This window comes from Mustela lutreola, chromosome 10, assembly GCF_030435805.1.
Source record: "Mustela lutreola isolate mMusLut2 chromosome 10, mMusLut2.pri, whole genome shotgun sequence".
In the NCBI taxonomy this organism is placed as follows: Eukaryota; Metazoa; Chordata; class Mammalia; order Carnivora; family Mustelidae; genus Mustela; species Mustela lutreola.
The window spans coordinates 98,260,100-98,282,172 of record NC_081299.1 but is presented as its reverse complement, the minus strand read 5'-3'; the positions used below and the strand labels follow the sequence as shown (position 1 = coordinate 98,282,172).

Genomic DNA, 22,073 nt, shown 5'->3' with positions numbered 1-22,073 from the left:
TGCAGCGTCACATCCCCGGGCGAGTCAAAGTAAAAACACCCCACAGCTGTTCCTACCATCTACCACCACCAATGGCCAAGCTGGCGACCTAGATAAGCCAGAAAGTCCGAGGTACCCTCGCTGTGACAGCCCGAAAACAAAGCTCTCCCTCCGCCAGCCCTGGTAAATTGCATCACTCCACCGCGAGAACTACGGTAGATTCTTAAGAGGGCCACCGGACACCCAGGAGGTGCTGGAGGGGCTGGGGGAGGGGAGCCCTCGCAGGCGGAGGGCCGCAGGAGCCGCAGGTGCCGACCGAATCAGATTATCGCCCAGCTCCTGGCTCCGTCGTCAAAAAAAGGAACTCCGGACCCCTGCCCTTACCTTTCAAGATTCAGGGGGAAACCATGGACTCGGTGCCCACGCGAACTGCTACCTGCTGTCTATTAGGACAGCAAAAAGAATCAACGAGAGCTTCTGCCTTCGAACCTCAGAAAAGGCGGGAAATCGTTCCCCTTCGGCGGCCAGCCAGGAAAGGGCGCGGTACCCGACTGTTTAACGGCTAAATAACGGTCAGCTGCGAGAGTTCGCCCGGCTCCCAATTCTCGCGAGATGTTCCTTTACCTTGGTAACGATTCTTCGCGGGATTCTATTTTTCCTTCGAGTAGACGTTCTTTAAGATTCTGCTATTGTCAGAGAATGCAAGGAAAACTAGCAAGGACTGTGATAGATTGGAGCAGAGAGTGAAAAATGCATTGCTGTCCTCCAAGAGTTGAGTCTTCGGGAAGAAACAGATGGGCAGATAATTACAGCCAGGTGTAATCATTTAAAGGTGGTAATTTAGAAAGGGTGGTTAAAACACAGAGAAAGCGGCACTTGGGGGGGGGGGGGCCTGGGGCGTCAGGAGAGGCTGCACGGAGGTGTTGGGCTTCTCTTACAGCCTCGCTCATGAATAGGAGAGTGATTAGAGAGAGAGTGGGCCGACAGTTAATGGGGAAAGAGGACTCCTGACCGAGAGAACACAGGCGAAGGCCCTGTGGTTGTGAGCGAGAGTAGTACAAGAGAGACTCCAAGAAGTTTGGCGTAGGTGTGTGAGGCCAGGTGGGAAAACGGCAAGAGATGAGGCTGCAGATTTGGCAGATAGGAGGCCTTCCAAAGGCTTTTGGATTTTAGCCTTCCTGGATGGGGATCTTGAAGAGTTCTGAGTAGAAAGGGAGGCAAGATCAAGGTCAGAAGAAAATGTGTCGTTATGAAAAATGGCTAAGGCATGTCGGACTGGAGTTTGGGAGAGAGTTTAATAGGCAGGATAAGGTGTGAGGAGCTGAGCCGTGACAGTGAAGATGAAGAAGAGGCATCAAATGTATATTTAGGAAGTAAAATTAATAGGATTTGATGACTTTTTAAAATAGTAAGCAGGGAAAGAAGTCTGACTGCTTGGCTTCAAGCTGTGGCGAGGAAATACGATAAATATTGTGGTACTAAATACCTAGGTTAGAGCAATACAAGAATGAATTCCATTTTGAATACATTTGACTTTGTTTTCTAACTTCTTCCGGTACTATAATTGATGTTTTCCCAAAGGGCTTAAGTAATATGTTTAAATATCCAACTTTGTATAAATTTAATCTATGAGACATCATAGTTTCTGCTAAAATTTAAAAATTTTTGATCCAGGTTAAGTACTTTATTTTACATTTTAAGGAAACAGTCTAGATACCCTAAAAAAGACAAAATAGTCCCTCCAAGAGATGATTCAAGGCTTATGCCCAAGATGCCCTGTGGGGGCAATAATTAATAAATTTAAATAAGAGGTTCTTAAAGTTGAGGATATAAATTCAACAATCCAGTTTTTTTAAGTTTTATAGCTTAAAAAAATTGGACTATGGTCTTTTTTTCTGTCTTGAAAACCAAAATGTTACTATGCCTAGGATTAAATTAACTTAAATTCACAGTATTTTATTTACTTACAGTCTTTCAAAACAATACAGCCAAACATGGGGGCTTAAGTGGGTAGGAGAAGAATCAATGAAACAAGATGGGATTGTGAGGGAGACAAACCCTAAGTGACTCTTAATCTCACAAAACAAACAGGGTTGCTGGGGGGAGGGGGTTGGGAGAGGGGGGTGGGGTTATGGACACTGGGGAGGGTATGTGCTTTGGTGAGTGCTGTGAAGTGTGTAAATCTGGCGATTCACAGACCTGTACCCCTGGGGATAAAAATATATGCTTATAAAAAATAAAAAATTAAAATAAATAAATTAAATAATTAATTAATTTTTAAAAAATACAGCCAGCATAGAATTTCTCAGTTTCATATACTTCACATAGAATTTATTTTTACTAAATAGCCTTTCTATCCATACAAGGATTAAAATATCTGTGGAAAGTTTTCAGTTTTTAAGAACTTCATTTTTTCTACAAAAGGTATTGGCAAAAATGTCAAAATATTGCCTACCAGAATGAGTAGTAATTTGTGCTAAATTTCCTAATATATGTTAAAACATTTTGATGATTTGTCATTTTAACTTTTTTAATATCTTACCATTACCAATTTTTTAAAATGTGGCCTTAAAAAGATTTTTTTTTAATTTAAGAAAAAGTAAGAGTTGAACAGTTTTGTTCCCCTTTAATAATTCATAAAATGCTATAACAGGAATAAGTTTAGAAAGTTAGTTCTTAATCCATCAATCTGGCCTAATTAATGAGTTTCACAAACTACCTTTATTCTGATTACAACTGTTTCCACTAGATAGCCTTTCTCATATCCATAATCTACATATTTTCGTTCAGTTTTTCTACTAAAAGAAAAAAGTAAAGTTTCTTCAGGTAAGAACTCTATTTAGCATTATTCCCTTTTGAAGGAACCAAACTGGCAACAAAATAGTCATTGCTTCTTTTGAGTAAAATCTTGAAAAGAGTCCTAGATGTCCCTCTAGTGGTTCGTCCTATATTCCACAAAATTTGATGAGCACTGATGACATCCATTTTATGGTGATATATTGGTTACCTAGCAAACCTATTTGTTTTTCAAATCAGTCATCCTATGATGATAGAGTCAAAAATCTAGATTTAGAAAGTTTTAAGACAAACCACAACAACATTCTAAATTTCAACAATGTGAATACAAATTCCATTTCTCCAAGAGTGAACTAGCCAATTTGGGGTCCTTTGCTTTCCAGGTGCTAAGTATTTCTGAGTAATTGTGATTCAGTGTTCTCAGTTCAGTGAGCCTCCCTATGAGACGAGCAAAATGCTGTAGGTCTTCTGGATGGTAAATTTTTGAATATTTGTACAAAATTTGTAAAATGGGTTCTTGTATATTTTCCACATGCTGCTTATCTTTAAGGTATGGACGATCTGAAAAACATCATCATATATAGCTTAATGAATACTGGAAAGTTGTAGAAGATAATTAATTCAAAACAATACAGTTTGTAAATAATAAAAATAACAAATATTTAACAAACCCTAAATGTATCAAGATATTATGCAAGTAACTTACTTCGTATAGTATCTTATTTTAATCTTCATAGTACTCTATGAGGTAGAGAAATAAAGTCAAATAGGAAGAGAAGGGTCGTAAGTGGTTGTAAGAGTACAAGAAAAATTTCAAGCTTACTTGAAATTTAAAAAGATTAATTTCCTCAAGATGAACAGTAAGCAAAAGGCAAGCTTCTTAAGTACCTAGTTATAAAATATGAGAACCAACCAAGAATTTCTGAATGGGTAGGCAACAATTATTTATCCAGTCATTGTGGTGGAGATATAGCAGCAAACATAACAGACACCATTTCCTGCCCTCTTTAAGCTTATATCCTGAGTTTGGGAGGAGTGGGCAAGAAAAGAGATATATACATATTTTAAATTTTAAAAAGGGGGGAGGGGGTGTTCCCTGGGTGGCTCAGTGGGTTAAAGCCTCTGCCTCTGGCTCAGGTCACGATCCCAGGGTCCTAGGATTGAGCCCCACATCAGGCTCTCTGTTCAGCAGGGAGCCTGCTTCCCCCTCTCTCTCTGCCTGCCTCTCTACCTACTTGTAATCTCTCTCTGTCTAATAAATAAATAGAATCTTTTTTAAAATAAATAAATAATATGACAATGATAAGTGTTATAGAGAAAAATAAACAGGAGAAAGAATAAGAATTTAGGGTGGAAGGTCAGTTGCTATTTTTAAAAGGATAATCCAGAGGTAAGATGACATTTAACAGAGATCAGAGATAAAGGAAGAATGTAATTATCTGGGGAAAGAGATTTCCAAGCATATTTGTTAGATACAACACAACCTGTGGCAGGAGTCTGCTTGACATTTTCAAGTAACATGTGTATCAAAATTAATGTGGCTGTGGTGGTGTGAGAAAAAGGGATAGTAGTAGGCAATAATAGAAAGAACTTGGCTTTTACCTGTGTAGAACAGGAAACCATGAAAGAGTTAGGAGCAGATGTGTAAACCTGGCAATTCACAGACCTGTACCCCTGGGGCTAATAATACATTATATGTTTATAAAATTTTTTAAAAATTAAAAAAAAGAGCTATGAGCAGAGAAATGAAATGATCTAGCTTATGTTTTAAAAGAATAACTCTGGCTACTATATAGAGAATAGACTCTAGGGAGGCAAGGGCAGAAACAGGAAAGCAAGAGAAGATACTAGTTCTCATTAGGGTGGCCGGAACAGAGACAGTAAAAAGTGGTTGAGTTCTGGATATATTTTGAGGCTAAAGCCAAGAAGAGGTGTTGCATATTTGACAGGGTATAAAAGAAAGAAAGTAGTGAAAGATGACTTCACAAATTTTGTCTTGTGTAACTTGAAGGATGGAGATGAACATTTAGTAAAGATTGGGGAAGAATATAGGAGGATCAGTGAAAAGATCAGGAGTTCACCTTGGGAGATGTTAAATTTGATATGTCTACTACAAGTTGAAATCTTGAGTAGACTATTTAGTGGGAGCTTAGGGGAGCAGTCCAAGTTGGTATATAACTTTGGGACTTAACATGTAGATGGTGTTTAAAGCCATGACATAGGATGAAATTTCAAAGGAAGTAAGTGTAGAAGAAAAGAGAACTGAGCTCTGGGACACTCAACATTTATTAGTGTGGTAGATAAGGAGAAATCAACAAAGGAGATGGAAAAATCAGCCACTGAGGAGAAAAATCAAGAGAGTGTGATGTCCTGGAATTTAAGTGGAGGGAAAAATGTCTAGAAGGAAGGAATGATCAACAGAAGCCAAGTGATAAAAGTTTTCCAAGAGAGAAGGAGTGATCTGCTCTGCCAGATGAAGCGGATGGGTCAAGTACAATGAGGACTAAGAATTGAAAACTGGAATCAGCAGTGCCAGATTACTGACAGTCTTTGACAAATTATGGTAGAATGGAGAGAAGGGGACAAAAATCTGACTACAGTGGGTTCCAGAGTAAATGAGATGAGATGAATGAAGGCAGGAGTACACAGAAAAAAAATGTTTTTCTGTAGAGTAGAGCAGAGAAATGGGAAAATAGCTGAAAGCGATTAGAGGTCAAGAAGGCTTTTTTCTAAGATGCAAGAAATTATAGCATGTTCATAAGCTGAAGTGAATTCTCTCAAAGAGAAAATTTTGATGAAATAAAGTTAACATTTGGCATCAGTGAATAATAACCACAGACATCATGTTTTGATTGCCAAACTTAATCCAAATACATATTTCTGAATGGTTTTTACCTGAAAAAAACACAGTTGTTGCTGCAAGCAGAGCATATTCAGTATTAGTAATATTAAGTTCACTCATTCTTCTGTAGAAGCAAAATAATGTGGTAATAAATTCTTCAGCAATACCTAAAAAGATTAATATCAAATATATTTTCTTCAGACAATAGTGCATAATTAAACATACTGCCATTACCATCTTTTCTCAAAGCAGAGTAATAAAATGAAACATTGTATCTGATCAATTTTTCCCATCCAATATAATATTTTGTATTGTATGTAATATTACCAGTCAGTGTAGTAGGTGGACAGTCTTCATTGCAAAATGTTTCCATAGAATAAATAACACTTCTATTATCACTCTGACTGGGAAAATTCAATGAATGATCTGAATGATCTGATATTCTCATAGGACCTAGTAACAGGGAAAAATATAAAGTCTGATTTTTAAAAAGTCTTTTTACAGATAATAAATCCAATCCCTCATCTGTTAGACAGGAAATATTCCCAACAAATGGTAGCTTTATAATTTTTATTACTGAAACATAAACTGAGATAAATAGTTCAGATTTTATATAAATTTCATGTAGAAAACCCTGCAAAAATGTTTTCCATGGTGACATATAATTGGAAAAATAAAAGGTTTTCTTTAAAAGAAAAGCAAAGGCTAGATCAATGAATTGGAAAAGCTATCATGAAGTACTTATACCAACTAGTCAAATGAGAACATAATATTTATTATAAAAATGATGTTATATAATTTCTTGCTGTGTTTAATAGTAACCATTAACATTAAGATTGAGTTGGTTGACATTTTTTACTTTCAGAAGCTGATGAAAGACATTCTTTCTGACTGTAAAGTTGGGCCCCATGAAGGAACATCACTTCAGTTTTTGATCCTTTGCATAATGCAGTCTGGTCCTCAGCTGTCAAATTTTCAAATCCTTGAAGAAAAGATCACATAATTGTTTGAAATGAGTAATGAAGAGGTAATTTTCAGGCATAAGATTTAATGTTTTTAATTATTAATTTAGTTATAATGTCAATCTAAGTGTTTCCTTAGAATAATCAAGATCTGTAATTTCAAATATGAACAAAATTCTTGATTCTACATGGTAATATTTTGGAGCACTTTCACCAGAAATAGAGAATAATACTTTCTCATATGGAAAAAGCAAATTAAACACAGTCAGTTTAGCCTCAAAGAATTTATTTTTACAGTGAGTTATCTGTGCATATAATTTTTAGCCAACTGTAGCTTGATTTTTTTCATATTATACAATTTGATTTATTTTTATATTCAGAAACAACAATTTATTTCAAAACATTAAAAGACACAATCAATCATGTGTCTTGCACTAAGTCTTTGGAGTCATTTGAATGTTTTTAAATATGAATATTTTAATCATCTGATTGTTTTTTGTTTTATTTTGTTTTGAGAGAGAGAGAGAGAGAGCACACGAGAGGTCCAGAGGGGCAGAGGGAGAGAGAGAATATTAAGCAGTCTCCATGCTCAGCATAGAGCACAATGTGGGGCTAAAATTCATGACCCTGAGATTATGACTTGAGCAAAAATCAAGAGTGGGATACTTAATCAACCACACCTGATTGTTTAAAGCATACAAAATGAACAGCTTTGGTGGAAAAACAGAGGTTTTATTTTCCTAAAATGTCCCCTTCCTTTAAAACAGGGAACTTTTAAAAAATTAAGTATGAAACTGATTTTTTCACAAAGATCATAAAGTGATTACCTGGGAGTCCCTTGGTAAAATCCATTAACCCCTGTAGGTGTAGGACCACTGTCTCCGAGAGTCTCAAAAAGCTAAGTTCAGGATTTACGTACTTCTGCAGCTAGCCAACAAAAAGAAATAAGAGTAATGGATTTTATTTTTTTCAACTAACTTTAGATTTTTAACTTTTATGTTTATGCCCTTATTTTCTAATATAATTAGTTATAAATTATTTCTCCCCATTAATGAACACATACAAATTTCTTTGTTTCCTCTAAAGGAATTGTATATTTTTGATGAGCAGCCACAATGTTATTAATGAGCTGATGTTCCTCTTGAGTTAGTTCCATGCTCTCCTTAATCTATAAGAAAACATAGGGGGAAAACTATAATGAATTTGTATTAAGCAACACATGTCATCATTAAAGAAACAAGAAATTTTATAAGAGTCTTACCATTTTTCCAGCTCTAGTGGTGGATGATACAAGCTTGTTGTCTAGTCCTTCCTCTTCCACTTTGATGCTAGAGTAAAAACTATTCTTCTGTTTAAAGTTCTTTCGAAGTCTCTTTGATTTGCATTGGATTTCTGTGAGCAAACCTGTGATATTATGAAATTCAAATAAGATGTTTTAGGTTTAGCAAATAACATCATAGGATTTAATGAAAATGTTCTTACACTGTACACATATATTATCATAGACTTGTCTTTTCACAAAGAACTTTCCTTTTTTGGCAAGCATGTACACAGCAATTAAATTTACTACATTAACTTCCTCTTTTCCTTCCATAACTACCTCTACTTACAAGTACATAGTCATCCTACACATAAATTAAAAATCAATTTTGCATCTCCAAACCATAAATTTAGACCTTTCATTTATTTATTTATTTGACAGAGAGAGCAAGAGATCACACGTAGAGAGAGAGGCAGGCAGAGAGAGAGGGGGAAGCAGGCTCCCTGCAGAGAGTGCGATGGAGGGCTCGATCTCAGGCCCCTGAGATCATGACCTGAGCCAAAGGCAGAGGCTTAACCCATTGAGCCACCCAGGCGCCCCTAGACCTTTTATGTTAGAGAAATTTCTACATTATATCATGGAAACAACATAGAATACCAATTGATAAAGAAGTTCAACTACTTTATCTATGAGCTTTTTTCTTTGATTTTTTTTTTATATAAAGTCAAGGAAATATTTTGTGATTTTGTTAAATGAGCTAAGTCACTTTTTTTCTTAATAAAACAGGACAATGGTATTTTGTTATGGCAGTCTGAGCAGTCTCAGAGATAAAGTAAATGATTCGGCTGGTTGGACAAGACGACCTTAAGATCGACTCCAACCTGAATTTTTTTTTTTAAAGATTTTTAAGTAATCTCTATCCCCAACATGGGGCTCAACCTCACAACCCTGAGATCAGGAGTTATATGTTCTATCAACTAATCCAGCCAGCCAGGTGCCCCCACCCCTGGAATTTTAAATAATAGGAATCCTTTTGGTCAAGCAATGAAGAGTTAAGATTTTATTAAAATAAGCAATGCAATATAAACAGATCATTGCATTGGTGTTTATTGAACAGGAGTGTAATTTAATAAAAATTGAAGAATATTATCATAGCAGTTAAAGGAAAATAAAAAGAGATAATGAAGAAACAGCCATAAAATTAATACAATAGAAAGATTGCAAGATAAGAGTTTGAGCAAGACTAGATTAAGCATGAAAACACTAATACTTTATTTAAAAAATTAACTTTGAAATCACAATGACATTTTGAGCCCTAGAAAATAGGAGGAGTTGTGAAAATAAGGCCAAAATCTTAGTACTACCCTGAAGATTACATGATATCATGTAATTTATAAGCTAAAAACACTGTGAACATAGAAGGAACTCAAACAGCCTAAGTACTCTTCTGCCTGTTCGAGTTGGTTTTTGACACCTATGAGCTATTAGTAGGCTCTACATACCTACTTGTCATGTAGGCTTCTAAAGATACAAGCCCAAAGAAGGGGAACTACTAATTTAAAATTCTGCTCTTTGTAGATAAATTATATGACCTTAGGTTAAGTCATATGAAAATACAAGGATTTCCAATGAAGAAGAACATATGATTATTGCCAAAATTAGACCAATATAGTGTAGAACAGGGTTTATGGAAATAATTACCTAGATTGGTTACTAGTCATCCCAATCTATCAGTTGTTAGAGAAATAGCTTAAATCTAGACTAGTATGTTAATGTTCCAAATGATAATTTGAGTAATGCATTATGTTGTCAATAAGATAAGAAAAACTAAAATCACCCTCAAAAAAGAATCCCCAAAGTCCATAATAACACTTACATTCTGCCAGCATTCCTACTGCCTTACACTTTTTCAGTCTGCACTCTTGACATTTCCTACGCATGTACATGTCCATTTCACAGTGGCCACCATTCTTGCAGTGATATACTGCATTTTTGGTGATACTACGTCGAAAAAAACCTAATAACAAAAAAAGTACTTTTAAAATTTCACTATTAATGGGGCACCTGGGTGGCTCAGAGGGTTAAGCCTCTGCCTTTGGCTCAGGTCATCGTCCCAAGGTCCTGGGATTGAGCCCCGCATCAGGCTCTCTGCTCGGTGGGGAGTCTGCTTCCTCCTCTCTCTCTCTCTCTCTTCCTCTCTCTCTCTCTCCCTGCCTCTCCACCTACTTGAGATCTCTGTTTGTCAAATTAAAAATAAATAAATAAATAAATAAAATTTCACTATTAAATATTTTTAGGGTTTTGTTTGTTTAAGATTTTACTTATTTGACACAGAGGGAGCAAGAGAGCACAAGCAGGCAGGCAGAGGGAGAGGGAGAAGCAGACTCCCCACAGAGCAGGGAGCCTGATGTGGGGCTTGATGTGGGACTCAATGTGAGGTTTGCTTCTGGGACCCTGAGATCATGACCTGAGCCAAAGACAGATGCTTAACTGACTGAACCACCCAGGAGACCCATTTTTTTTTTAAATATATATCTTCCTAGTAGAGCTAAGTAATCAAAATAACTAAATTATTTCAATAAAATGCTTTTTTCCATCAGTAAGATTCAATTTAATATATGTTTATATTCCCTCATGATTGATATCTTCTATTCCAAGGCTGTTTCTTTCAATAATCACATCTAGAAATTAAACAAAATAGTTCCATCAATTAAGATAACTTTCTATTTTAATACAACTATAATATATCATCTAAAGGCCTTTTTACAACTATGTTGTACAGAATATCAGGATTCCATGAAGCGTCTCTCAAGGTGCCCTTGAAAAAATATACGCTCCTGGAATTAAGTCAATCAGAGAAAGACAACTATCAAATGATCTCCCTGATATGAGGAAGTGGAGATGCAATGTGGGGGGCTTGAGGGGTAGGAAAAGAAAAAATGAAACAAGTTGGGATCGGGAGGGAGACAAACCATAAGAGACTCTTAATGTCACAAAACAAACTGAGGGTTGCCGGTGGGGGGTGGGGAGGGCCTAGGGAGAGGGTGGTTGGGTTATGGACATTGGGGAGGGTATGTGCTATGGTGAGTGCTGTGAAGTGTGTAAACCTGGCGATTCACAGACCTGTACCCTGGGGCTAATAATATATGTTTATTAAAAAATTTAAAAATTATTTTTAAAAAATCACAGAGGTAAAGAGAAAAAAAAAGAATATATGCTCCTGTAAAACTATAAGGAAAATCTCTTTTCTTTTCTCCTCATATTACCACCTCAACCATACAAATAGGAAAAGTTATTCTTTGAAACTTACTTCTCTATCCTTCTTCCTTTTTTAGCACTCACCCAGGTTAGAAAACATTTTTAGGTTATTTGGTCTGAGACATTGAATAGGCTGTGGTTTGTGTATGTATGTGTGTGTGTGTGTGTGTGTGTGTGTGTTTTGGTGGAGGTGTCCATATTATCCTTTTCACTTCCTAAATCCATGCATAGCAGCCCCCCCTTCTCATTTCCTCTTTCATTCCCTATTCCTATGCAGTAACCTCTGCTATCTTCCTCTTAATCCATTCCAAGCAGTAAAGTTGACAATCGTTGTCAATGCCCCTCTTAGAGACCTGCCATACTCTTTTTTTCTGTAGACCACACTTGAGAGTTTTGTGATTTAAATTCAGCAAAGGGGGCGCCTGGGTGGCTCAGTGGTTAAGCCGCTGCCTTCGGCTCAGGTCATGATCTCAGGGTCCTGGGATCGAGTCCCGCATCGGGCTCTCTGCTCAGCAGGGAGCCTGCTTCCTCCTCTCTCTCTCTCTCTGTCTGCCTCTCTGCCTACTTGTGATTTCTCTCTGTCAAATAAATAAATAAAATCTTTAAAAAAAAAAAAATAAATAAATAAATTCAGCAAAGGAAGTAGAACTATCAGCTTAAGTTCTAGAACCATGCCTCATCTTCCATCTAGCTTTTTTTTTTTTTTAAGATTTATTTATTTATTTAAAAGAGAGAGAAAGAGCAGTAGAGAGAGAGGACAAACATGAGTGAGGGTCAGGAGAGGGAGAAGCAGGTTCACCACTGAGCAGAGAGCTCAATGTGATGTGGGAGCTGGATCCCAGGATACGGGGATCATGACCTGAGGTGAAGGCAGGCGCTTAACCCAGGGGCCCCTTCTTCCATCTAGTTTGAACAGCAAGGCCCTACCTCTTAAGAATAAGCAAATACTTGCCCAGCTATTCTATTCATAAAGCTGGTACCTAATTTCCCACAGTCTTCATTTGGCTATTCTTTGTGAGGGATGAGTTGTGAGATTCTGATAGCAAATCTTCACCCTGATCTTCTAAACAGACATGCTTAACAAGATGCATTGCCTAATGATTTCCGGGTTCTGTCACAACATTGCAATTGTAAATAAAAACATTGCAGGAGTGTTTCAAACTTCATCAAGGACTCAAAACTTCATCAAGGACTATTTTCACTCTTTGAAAATCCCATGGTCAATTATGATCTTCACTTGCAAGCCTCCCGTTTGTTTTCAGAAAAGCATTCAAAGAAATTAAAATAGCATCATAGAAATCATTTAATTCAAATTCCCTTCTAATGCATGAATTATATCAAACACATGAGAAGATGGAGAAGTTAACATTCAGATATTTTTAAAAATCATTTTTTTCTTACAGATTTTATTAATTAATTTATTTATTTATTTGACAAAGATAGAACGCGTATGTGCTGGAGCAGAGGGGTGGAGGGAAGGGGCAGAGGGGAAGGGAGAGGGACAAGCAGACTCTGAGCCAAGCACAGAGCCTTGCACTCCAGCCTTGATCCCACCACCAGAGATCACAACCTGAGCCAAAACCAAGAGCCAGTCGCCCAACCAATCGAGCCACCCAGGAGCCCCTAAAAATCATTTTCTATTCCAATATCCGATTCATCTAAAACCACAGAAACCTCCTGCAGCATAAATACTGAATTTTCTATTTAAATGTAAAAGTTTTCATCAAAAATGAAAACTAAATCAAAGCTATTCCATTTTCATGTCTTCTAGGCACGGATTGACCACTTTTAAATGTATCATTGGCTCTCTCTGGTTTTATTTTTCACACTCTGAAAAATAAGAGTATTCTTACACGCCTAAACTTCTATGACTCTTCAGTAAACACTAGGACTTTCAGTTTGATTTTAACTTTTTCCTTACCCTTGCAACCTTCGCAAGTAAGTGCATTATAATGATATCCTGATGCTTTATCACCACAAACTACACAGAGTTCTTCCTGTCGCTTAATCCGAATAGAAGAGTGAGTGAGTCTGGGCCTTTTTATTCCAGAATAGCCATCTTCAGCATCATGGTCAACCACATAAGTGGGTTTATTTAGTTCATAGGAACCAAATACACACTCTCCACCACCAAACTGTGGATCCAAGCTGTAAGTGTTGAAATGACTTTGTAAAGATTGGGACTGCAGAGCTGTTGGAAACTGGACCGTAGAATACTGGCAATAAGCTGATTCTTGAAAATCAGTGTCGTGCAGCTGATAGTTGATTTGCTCTGGCAGAATATCTAGTTGTTTTAATATTAAAAAAAAGAACAAATGGTAAAAAGTCAAAATTCCATAATTATTTTCAAATGTCAAAGAGCTGTGTGCTCAACAATGAGTTCAACATGTCCACTGCGTCGCAAGGACTTGCTGGCCAGCACCAGGAGCAAGGAGCGGGCAGTAAACTGATTTATCCTGCTTCATAAGTGCTGCCATTCCAGGGGTAGGCGGAGGTTGCTCTGGGGCTGGGAAAAAGGCCAGTCTGTTGCTAATGGCTTACGTATCAATCCAGTCTCCCTTCTTAACTAGAAATGTGTATTTCCCCTTGTCTGGAAGGAAAGAAGGCTTTCCCAATCCTTTGCATTTCCCTTGTGTGGATAAAGTGGTATGCAGTACAGTCAGGTCAGTAAAGACATGAATTAATAAATTATCCCACACCCCCCCAAAAAAATCAAACTAAAATACAATTTTACTTGGTTATTTCAAGCAAATATATGTATGTGTGTGTGTATATATATATGTTTTTGTTTGAACTCCCATTAAATATACCTTAACACTGTCCTTTGCCATTTGTACACCTGATTTAAATTACTAGTTTCTTTTGCATTTTGTTGACTAACAATTCTAACTATCAATTATCTGGGGATAAATTTGCCTGCTTTACCAGGTTACTATAAGGATGAAACAAAATATGGTATGCAAAAGCATATATAAAATATAAACTAATGCTTAATGAATATCATTATTATAATTACCAGAAGCTTCCAAACACCAACTTACTTTCTTTTTTAAGATTTATCTATTTATTTCAGAGAGAGTGCGCACATGCGCGAGCTTGGGGAGGGGCAAAGGGAGAAGGAGAGAGAATCCTTGGGCAAACTCCCCACTTGATTCCTGGCCTCTGATGATGTGGGAAACAGGCAGAAGAAAAAATTATTAAATTTCCTTACCCACTGACAAGCCCTCGAAACAGGCAGAGTGACATTTCTCTAGGGACTCAACTACTCCACCTTAATGCTTTGCTAAGGGCAAAGGGCAATCCTAGCCTGAGGACCCCTACCCTCAACCAGGATCCTGAAGTCTACTTTAACAATTCCTTTGAAAACTTCCTTTATCTCAAAACTCTCCAAGCATATGACCACTGATACACATCTAAAGGTTCTCACCAACAAAGGCTTTATTACTGGTAATGAATAACCTTTTTCCCCAACAATATCTAGCCCCTCAATGTCCTGGAAACCTTGCTTACAAAATTCCTTGGAGACTTACACCATCCCTGACCCCCTCCCAACTTGTAAGTCATATAATGGGCCGCTCCTCACAACCCCAGGTAGCAGCTCTTTCTGCCCATCGGTCCTGTCCCTCTGCTTTAATAAACCACCATTCTGAACCATAGATGTCTCAAGAATTCTTTCTTGGTCATTGGCTCTGGACCTGACCCCACTTAAACCTCCCTTATATTCTAAAACTTCATCACTGAGATCATGGTCTGCACCAAAATCAAGAGCCAGCCTCCTAACCAAACTGAGCCACCCAGGTGCCAGGGATGGCGTAAGTCTCCAAGGAATTTTGTAAGCAAAATTCTGCTTTCAGGAAAATTTCTAAGTCTAAATCCAGAAAATTGGCTCCAAAAGGACCCAGGAATACTGAATATCTATATCTGTAACTAGTAATATTTGTACTTTTCCTGATGCTGAGTCAGGTGATTAAACTTACTTTTAATCTCAAAATTATACCACCAAGATTGGTAAACAGTATAATTTTTATTAACGCACATAATTCACTTGCAATCTCATAGCATTCACTCTAATGCTAAGTGTTGAATAAATACTAATAATAACCTAATATAAAAAGAAAGGTTATCAGTAAAAACAATGTAACTTTTTTTTATTAAAGAGGGCCTTTCTTGAATTAGTGTCAAAAGACTGCATAATACTAGCTGATGTTCCATTAGCATGGAAATTAGAATTGAAGCCCTAACCTTTACCTTAACCCTAAAAGAAAACGGCATTTAAATTTATATAATGGGCATTAAGGAGGGCATGTGATGTAATGAGCACTGGGTATAAGACTGATGAATCATTGACCTCTACCTCTGAAACCAATAATACATTATATGTTAATTAATTAAATTTAAATTTTCAAAAATTTAATAAATAATATTGTAAGGGCCTATTTAGCCAGAACGATTCCATCTCAGTTAAACAGTGGTTTTGTTGTTTCTGCAGTAAAACTTAAACTGACCCTACCCCCCGCCCCATCCCGATGCCAGGGGAACTTACTTAAAAGCAAGTCCAGGAAACAAGTAAAATATGGTCGACCAGTCCCTGATAACAGAGCCCAAATACAAGGGCGGGTCAGGCCAGGTGGAGACATCGTTAATCACTATCTCCCTAAAAAAATGTGGGCCCGGGCTGCCTGGGTCGTTCAGTGGGTTAAGCCTCTGCCTTCGGCTCAGGTCATGATCTCAGGGTCCTGGAATCAAGTCCTGCATCGGGCTCTCTGCTAGGCAGGGAGCCTGCTTCCTCCTCTCTCTCTCTCTCTCTCTCTCTCTACTTGTGATCTCTCTCTGTCAAATAAATAAAATCTTAAAATAAAATAATGTGGGCCCCACCTTTTGGGCACCTCTTGGGTGCCAATTCTGACCAAGGTGATAGGCTAGTTCAAATAGCTACTATAGGGTGAATTTAATTCAATTGGCCACCTGCGTGTGACCTAGCAGGACTATGCAACTTTCACTGTGTGTTACAATCTCATTGGCCACCTGTGTGTGGCCAGGCTCAACCACATGACCATTGCCCTTTAAAAGTTAGTCTGTGAGGCTGGGAGGGGTTGCTCTCTCTGTAAGAGGCGCCCCGACCGGTGGACTTGATTCTCTGTGCTGGCGAAAAATAAAGCTTAGCTTGACCTTCACTTTGTATCAGTCTTGCTCCTTTGATCATGGACCCTAACAATATAAATAATAAATAAATTAATAAATAATTTTTAAACCCACAAAAACAAAAGATTAAAGATTAAAAAATTTAATTAAGTTTATCTTATAGCCTTAGTCTTTTTGGAGAAAATTCCTTTTGTATCCTGCATTGTTTCTATTTCTTTCCCTTTGATAAAAATCTTATATTAAGATGAAAATTTCAAGTATATGAAATAACTACTCTGAGCCACATTTACTGAATTGCATGTGAACTATCTTCAGCTAAACCCTAAAAATAAATTCTAATTTGCATGTTAATTCAAATTTTAAAAATCAAATACAATTTTAGACTATCAGGCTTTTCTCTCTTTACATTTGATTCTTGCTTACAACATTTTAGAGTTACTGATTTTTTTGAAATTAATTACATTCCTTTGTAAGAGAATGATTTTTTAAAGTTTTTATTTTAATTTTTCTTGTAGGGAAAAACTTAAACTCTTTGGTTTGCTTGTTAATTTCTTAAAAAAAAAAAACTCTGCAATTAACCATAATGTCACACAAGAAGTGTTTTATCAACCATTATACCATAGCTTTTTGTTACATACCATAGTACTGCACTGGTTCAGCAAAACAGTAACCATCAGATGTAGTGACATAAGAATTTGCCATTCTCTGCTCCAAGTCTCACTTATTCATCAGTGAATGCTGAAATAGAACTGAAGGAAACAAAACTTTTGCAGACTCTTTGAAAGTATGCTCATCAAGTCAGCATGATTTTATAAAAGTACAATACTATTTTTGAAAAATAAAGAGTTTAGTAGAATTTTTACACTAGACATTTCTATTTACCCTTTAACTGGAAGAATATTGAGTTCTCATATCTCTACACACCAAATTATTAATTCTGCCAATTTTTTATTGCTTGGCTTTTTACAAACAATTCAATAAATCTTGGTAATAATGAAAGTGGCTTTTGAAAGTTTACCAAGCTTTGGTGTTAGGCTTCATATACTGCTTTTGCTACTTATTTATGGGTCATTCATTAAATCTCCTTAAACCTTAGTTTCTTCATTTGTAAAAGAAAAATAATAAAACCTTCCTAGCAAAGTTGTTGGCGGAGTTGAATTAATATAAGTAAAATCTAGCAAAGTTCTTAATAACTCATTCTTATCATCACTATTCTAATAGTTCCAAGATCTCAGTGTTCTAACTTTAGATGAATTGGGAAGAAAAATTGGACTTTTTCATGAAAGAAATTAAAGAATAGGAAAAAATTGCTTTCATAGCATTTGTTTTTATCTTCTAAATCTGCTCTATTTTCTTAGCCCTGTGATATGCTAAACATTAAAATACTAATTTTGGCTCGCTTGACTAATTAAAATTTTCTCTTCCAAAAAAAAATTTATGGATTACTGGAAAAAGTGTTATACTTTTTAATAGTAAAGTCTAAAACTAAAATGAACAACTCAGGAAACAACAGATGTTGGCAAGGATGCAGAGAAAGGGGAACGCTCTTACACTGTTGGTGGGAATGCAAAGTGGACAGAGCCACTCTGGAAAATAGTATGAAGGTTCCTCAAAAAGCTAAAAATAGAGCTACCCTACAACCCAGCATTTGCACTACTAGATATTTATCCAAAGGGTACAAACATAGTGATTCTTGAAAGGCTACATGCACCTCAATGTTTATAGCAGCAATGTCCACAATAACCCGCATGCCCATCAACAGATGAATAGATAAAGAAGATGTGGTATATGTATACACATACAATGGAATATTACTCAGGCACCCAAAAGAATGAAATCCTGCCATTTCCAATGACATGCGTGGAACTAAGGGAAATAAGTCAGAGAAAGACAAATATATGATTTCACTCATATGTGGAATTTAAGAAACAAAACTGATGAACATAGGGGAAGGGAATAAAAAATAAGATGAAAACAGAGGGAGGCAAACCACAAGAGACTCTTTTAACTTTAGGAAACAAACTAAGGGTTACTGGAGGAGAAGGAGGTGGGAGGATGGGGTAACTGGGTGATGGGCATTAAGGAGGGCCCTTGATGTAATAAGCACTGGGTGTTATATGAAACTGATGAATCATTAAGTTCTACCTGTGAAACTAATATCAAATATGTTAACTAAATGGAATTTAAAAAAATTTTAAATGGTAAAGTCTAAAAATCATAAGCTTTTATAAGAAAAATTATTCACAGGGGCGCCTGGGTAGCTCAGTCATTGGTGTCTGCCTTCAGCTCGGGTCATGATCCCGGGGACCTGGGATCCAGCCCTGCATCCAGCTCCCTGCTTGGCGGGAAGCCTGCTGCTCCTTCTCCCACTCCCCTCGCTTGTGTCCTGCTCTCGCTGTCTCTCTCTCTCTCAAATAAATAAAATCTTTTTAAAAAAATTATTCACAATCTAAGATGAACCCTTAACAGGAAAAACTGTTTGTTTTTGTTATTACCTAGAAAGGAACTCCAAAAATTTCAATAAACTTCAACAGGAAATCACAGCTTAAGAAATTGAAAATTATTTGAAGAAAATAAAGGTCACTCTAAAGTCCATAGTCTTTTATAGCTTTATCCTCTCTATTAAAGATAAAGACAGTTTTCACCTTTAAAAAGAACAAAAAAAAAAAAAAAGAGAGAGAAAGGAAAAGAAAATGGGTTTTAAATCATGCCCAAAAATTTATGTGACAAATTTCTTAGCCTCTGAGATTATATTGAAAAGTCTGTTCCTTTGATTTATTATTCATGTGTGAACTTCATGGCTGAGGTTTCTATATCCATGAAGATGAAGATGATTTAAATAGTAATATCTTTGAAATGTGTCCCCTTTATCATCTAATAGAATATATGTTCTTCTAAAAGCACTTGAATCTCCCAGTCTTCTGACAGCACAGCAGTAGTCCTTTAGAATAAGCACTGGATGAAAGGGATGAAGCAAAAACAGTGCCCCCGGCCAAAAAAAAGTGAAATTTTAATACAAAGTTTCCCTTGAAAAGTCAGGACTAAAATCAGTAAGATCAGTCAGTCAACACTTCCGTGTTTCCATATTGCAACAAGTCAATTAGCTCACCATATAAAAACAATTCTGAATGTTATCCATTTAATATGTGATACTTTGTAGCAATGGTTCTGTTCAGTTCTTTCCAAGCTTCTCTTTTGAGCCTCAGTTAACATTTAGAAAATTAAAAATGAATCTGAAAACTTGAAGTTACTCACTCTTCTTTAAAAATTGCTGCACTTACTATTAGGCTTCATATAATATTGGACATCAATCTTCTGAAGAAGATTGAAAATTAAAATTGGTACTACTTAGATGCAGACTTCACTGAATGAGAGTTTGAGAAATAATATAGAATGAACCAGAGGTAGCTTGTTAAAACAAAACTGGTGCTATCCTAACAAAGACACACAAAAGTATTTTACAGCGATCCCACTATCAGGGTTCAAATTGTAAATAATAGTGTTCTGAAACCAAATCTTTCCAATACTGTAGATAAACACTCAAAAATATTAAACACTCAAAAATATTATCTAAAGTAGACCTGTTTGGTTTTTTAAAATTTTTTTTAAGATTTTATTTCTTCATTTGACAGACAGAGATCACAAGTAGGCAGAAAGGCAGGCAGAGAGAGAGAGGGGGAGAGAGAGAGAGAGAGGAGGAGGAGGAAGCAGGCTCCCTGCTGAGCAGAGAGCCTAATGTGGGGCTCTATCCCAGGACCCTGAGATCATGACCTGAGCAGAAGGCAGAGGCTTTAACCAATTGAGCCATCCAGGCGCCCCTGTTTGGCTTTTGTTTTGTTTTGTTTTGCTCTTTTCTGTTAGGCTTCTTTTAAAGTTTATTTATTTATTTAAGTAATCTCCACATCGAAAGTGGGATTCGAACCCATGACCCCAAGATCAAGGGTGACATGGCTCTTGCCTAAGCCAACTAGGCATCCCAAAGCAGACCTATTTTTATGTACTAGTTATATTCAGGTCATTTATGGGACATATACATAAAAAGACTTTGATTAAAAATATGCCTTTTAAAATATAAAATATTTATGTTTTATATGCTCATAGTAATATTGATTATTTTCTACAGAAAATTTTTCACTATGTGTTCTTCAGTCTTTTAGATGTTTAATAGAAGTATTATAATATGTATGCATAATAAATACTTTCAGAAATAAAGTATTCATAAAATTAGTTTAAGAACACTCAAGTAGATTATTAATAGCATAGAGGGAAGTATGTAATCAAAAACTTCCTATCTTATTAAAAAGAAAAGTTACAGTAATCCTGGAGTGATTCTGTTTTGTTATCTTTCCTAGTAAATATTTATTTAAAAACAAAAATAACTCAGTTAAGAGAGGAGCTTTTATCAAGAGGATCAATTTAGCATGGGCAAAGTCTATATTTTTTTTCATTAACAAATACTTTAGATTATAATAGATTTTTCATAGATTATAATATCTATTTTACTGAAAAGATACTTAATTGCAGAAATGAATTTGCATCTCCTCTGCCTTAACTAGGTATTGTGCTAAGTAAATCTTCATATGGCTAGAACTTTACCAGGAAAAACATATTGACTCCAGAGAACTATATCCTCCACATGTTAAAGAACTTTACAGTTTTTATATTTTTACTCTTGCAATATATGTCATCTGAATCATGAATAATACATTGAATAAAATTAATATAACTGAAAAGTAGATGGCTTCATAAGAAAAACTGAAAATTTCAGTTTTCACAGTAGTCTCTACCAAAAAAAATGAATGATAGTGCTCTATGATACATAATTATAAAAAATTTTTTACAGCAGAGCCTCTTTGAGCCAAAGTTCTCTGAACTTATTGGAACCAAGAAAAATGAAAATGAAACGGATATATTTGAATAACAGCACAAATGAAGGCTTCTTGATTTTTTTATAAGAATCTGTCCTTTAACCTTAGAATACTGGGAAGATTTTACATGCTGAAGTTTTCACATAGAGTTTTATTATACAGCTTCATTGAGATGTAATTTACATAATATAAAATTCACCTTTTAAATTGTACAATTCTTCATTTTTAGAATATTCACAGAGTGTGTAACTATCACTACCATTTAATTCCAGAACATTCGTATTACTGCAAAGTAAAATTCCCTACCCATAAGCGATCACTTCCCATTCTTTCCTCCCCCAATCCCTAGCACAGTTCCTATGTATTTGCCTGTTCTAGACATTTCATATAAATGGAATCATGCAATTCCATATACAGTTTTAAATGAAAACAGTATTTAATTAATATTATGTCAAGTAATTTTCACAGCTTAAGAGAGAAATCAGACTATACATTTAGAAAATTTGTGACTATGAAATAAATATATACTTCAGAGATCTAGAAATATATTTTGTGTCCATAAAAATTTTTATACTTTGTATAACCATAGCATTTTGAGTAGAAGTTTAATTCCCAGAATACACCTTTATCAGAATATATTTCAATATATTACATATATTGAATATATATAAAATATATAACTTGATATATTTCAAGTTGCCTTGAGTTCACATATAACCTGTTGTTTCAAAAAATAAAATGTATTTTAAGAAGAAGTTATTGATTAAAAACAAGTTTCATTATAAAATGTAAGAGTAAATATCACCGTGAACCAACTTACATTATTACATCAAATGTCACCTGGAGTCCAACCACAGTCCAAAATTGCCTTGTCATTCTTCAGGAGAAGACCAATCACTGTATAATCTTCTTAAATTTCTCATCTTCAAGGAGCAAATGCTTTTTATAGTTTGACTATCATAGTA

General features: G+C 35.9%; 2 protein-coding genes across 6 annotated transcripts in view; both read right to left on the bottom strand.

The window, feature by feature from the left end:
* Nucleotides 1-2,121, bottom strand: part of SYCP1 (synaptonemal complex protein 1) — a 137,312-nt gene extending 135,191 nt beyond the window's left edge. For all 3 annotated transcript variants that reach the window (XM_059137436.1, XM_059137437.1, XM_059137439.1), the window contains exon 1: nt 364-2,121. The gene's annotated coding sequence lies outside the window, so the exon portion shown is untranslated. The remainder of the gene's footprint in view (nt 1-363) is intronic.
* A 167-nt stretch (nt 2,122-2,288) lies between these two features.
* The window catches only part of LOC131809192 (bile acid receptor-like), a 61,071-nt gene continuing 41,286 nt past the window's right edge, over nt 2,289-22,073 (bottom strand). For 2 of the 3 annotated variants that reach the window (XM_059135954.1, XM_059135953.1), the window contains exons 2-11: nt 16,879-16,989; nt 13,020-13,382; nt 9,717-9,857; nt 7,841-7,983; nt 7,643-7,747; nt 7,407-7,506; nt 6,477-6,599; nt 5,945-6,070; nt 5,671-5,784; nt 2,289-3,336 (exon numbers count right to left, since the gene is read on the bottom strand). In XM_059135954.1, coding sequence (XP_058991937.1) covers nt 3,089-3,336; nt 5,671-5,784; nt 5,945-6,070; nt 6,477-6,599; nt 7,407-7,506; nt 7,643-7,747; nt 7,841-7,983; nt 9,717-9,857; nt 13,020-13,382; nt 16,879-16,942 — 1,527 coding nt within the window. In that variant the 5' untranslated portion in view covers nt 16,943-16,989 and the 3' untranslated portion in view covers nt 2,289-3,088. Of the gene's footprint in view, nt 3,337-5,670; nt 5,785-5,944; nt 6,071-6,476; nt 6,600-7,406; nt 7,507-7,642; nt 7,748-7,840; nt 7,984-9,716; nt 9,858-13,019; nt 13,383-16,878; nt 16,990-21,928; nt 22,032-22,073 lie in introns of all 3 variants that reach the window. The other variant, XM_059135952.1, reaches the window with a different exon arrangement.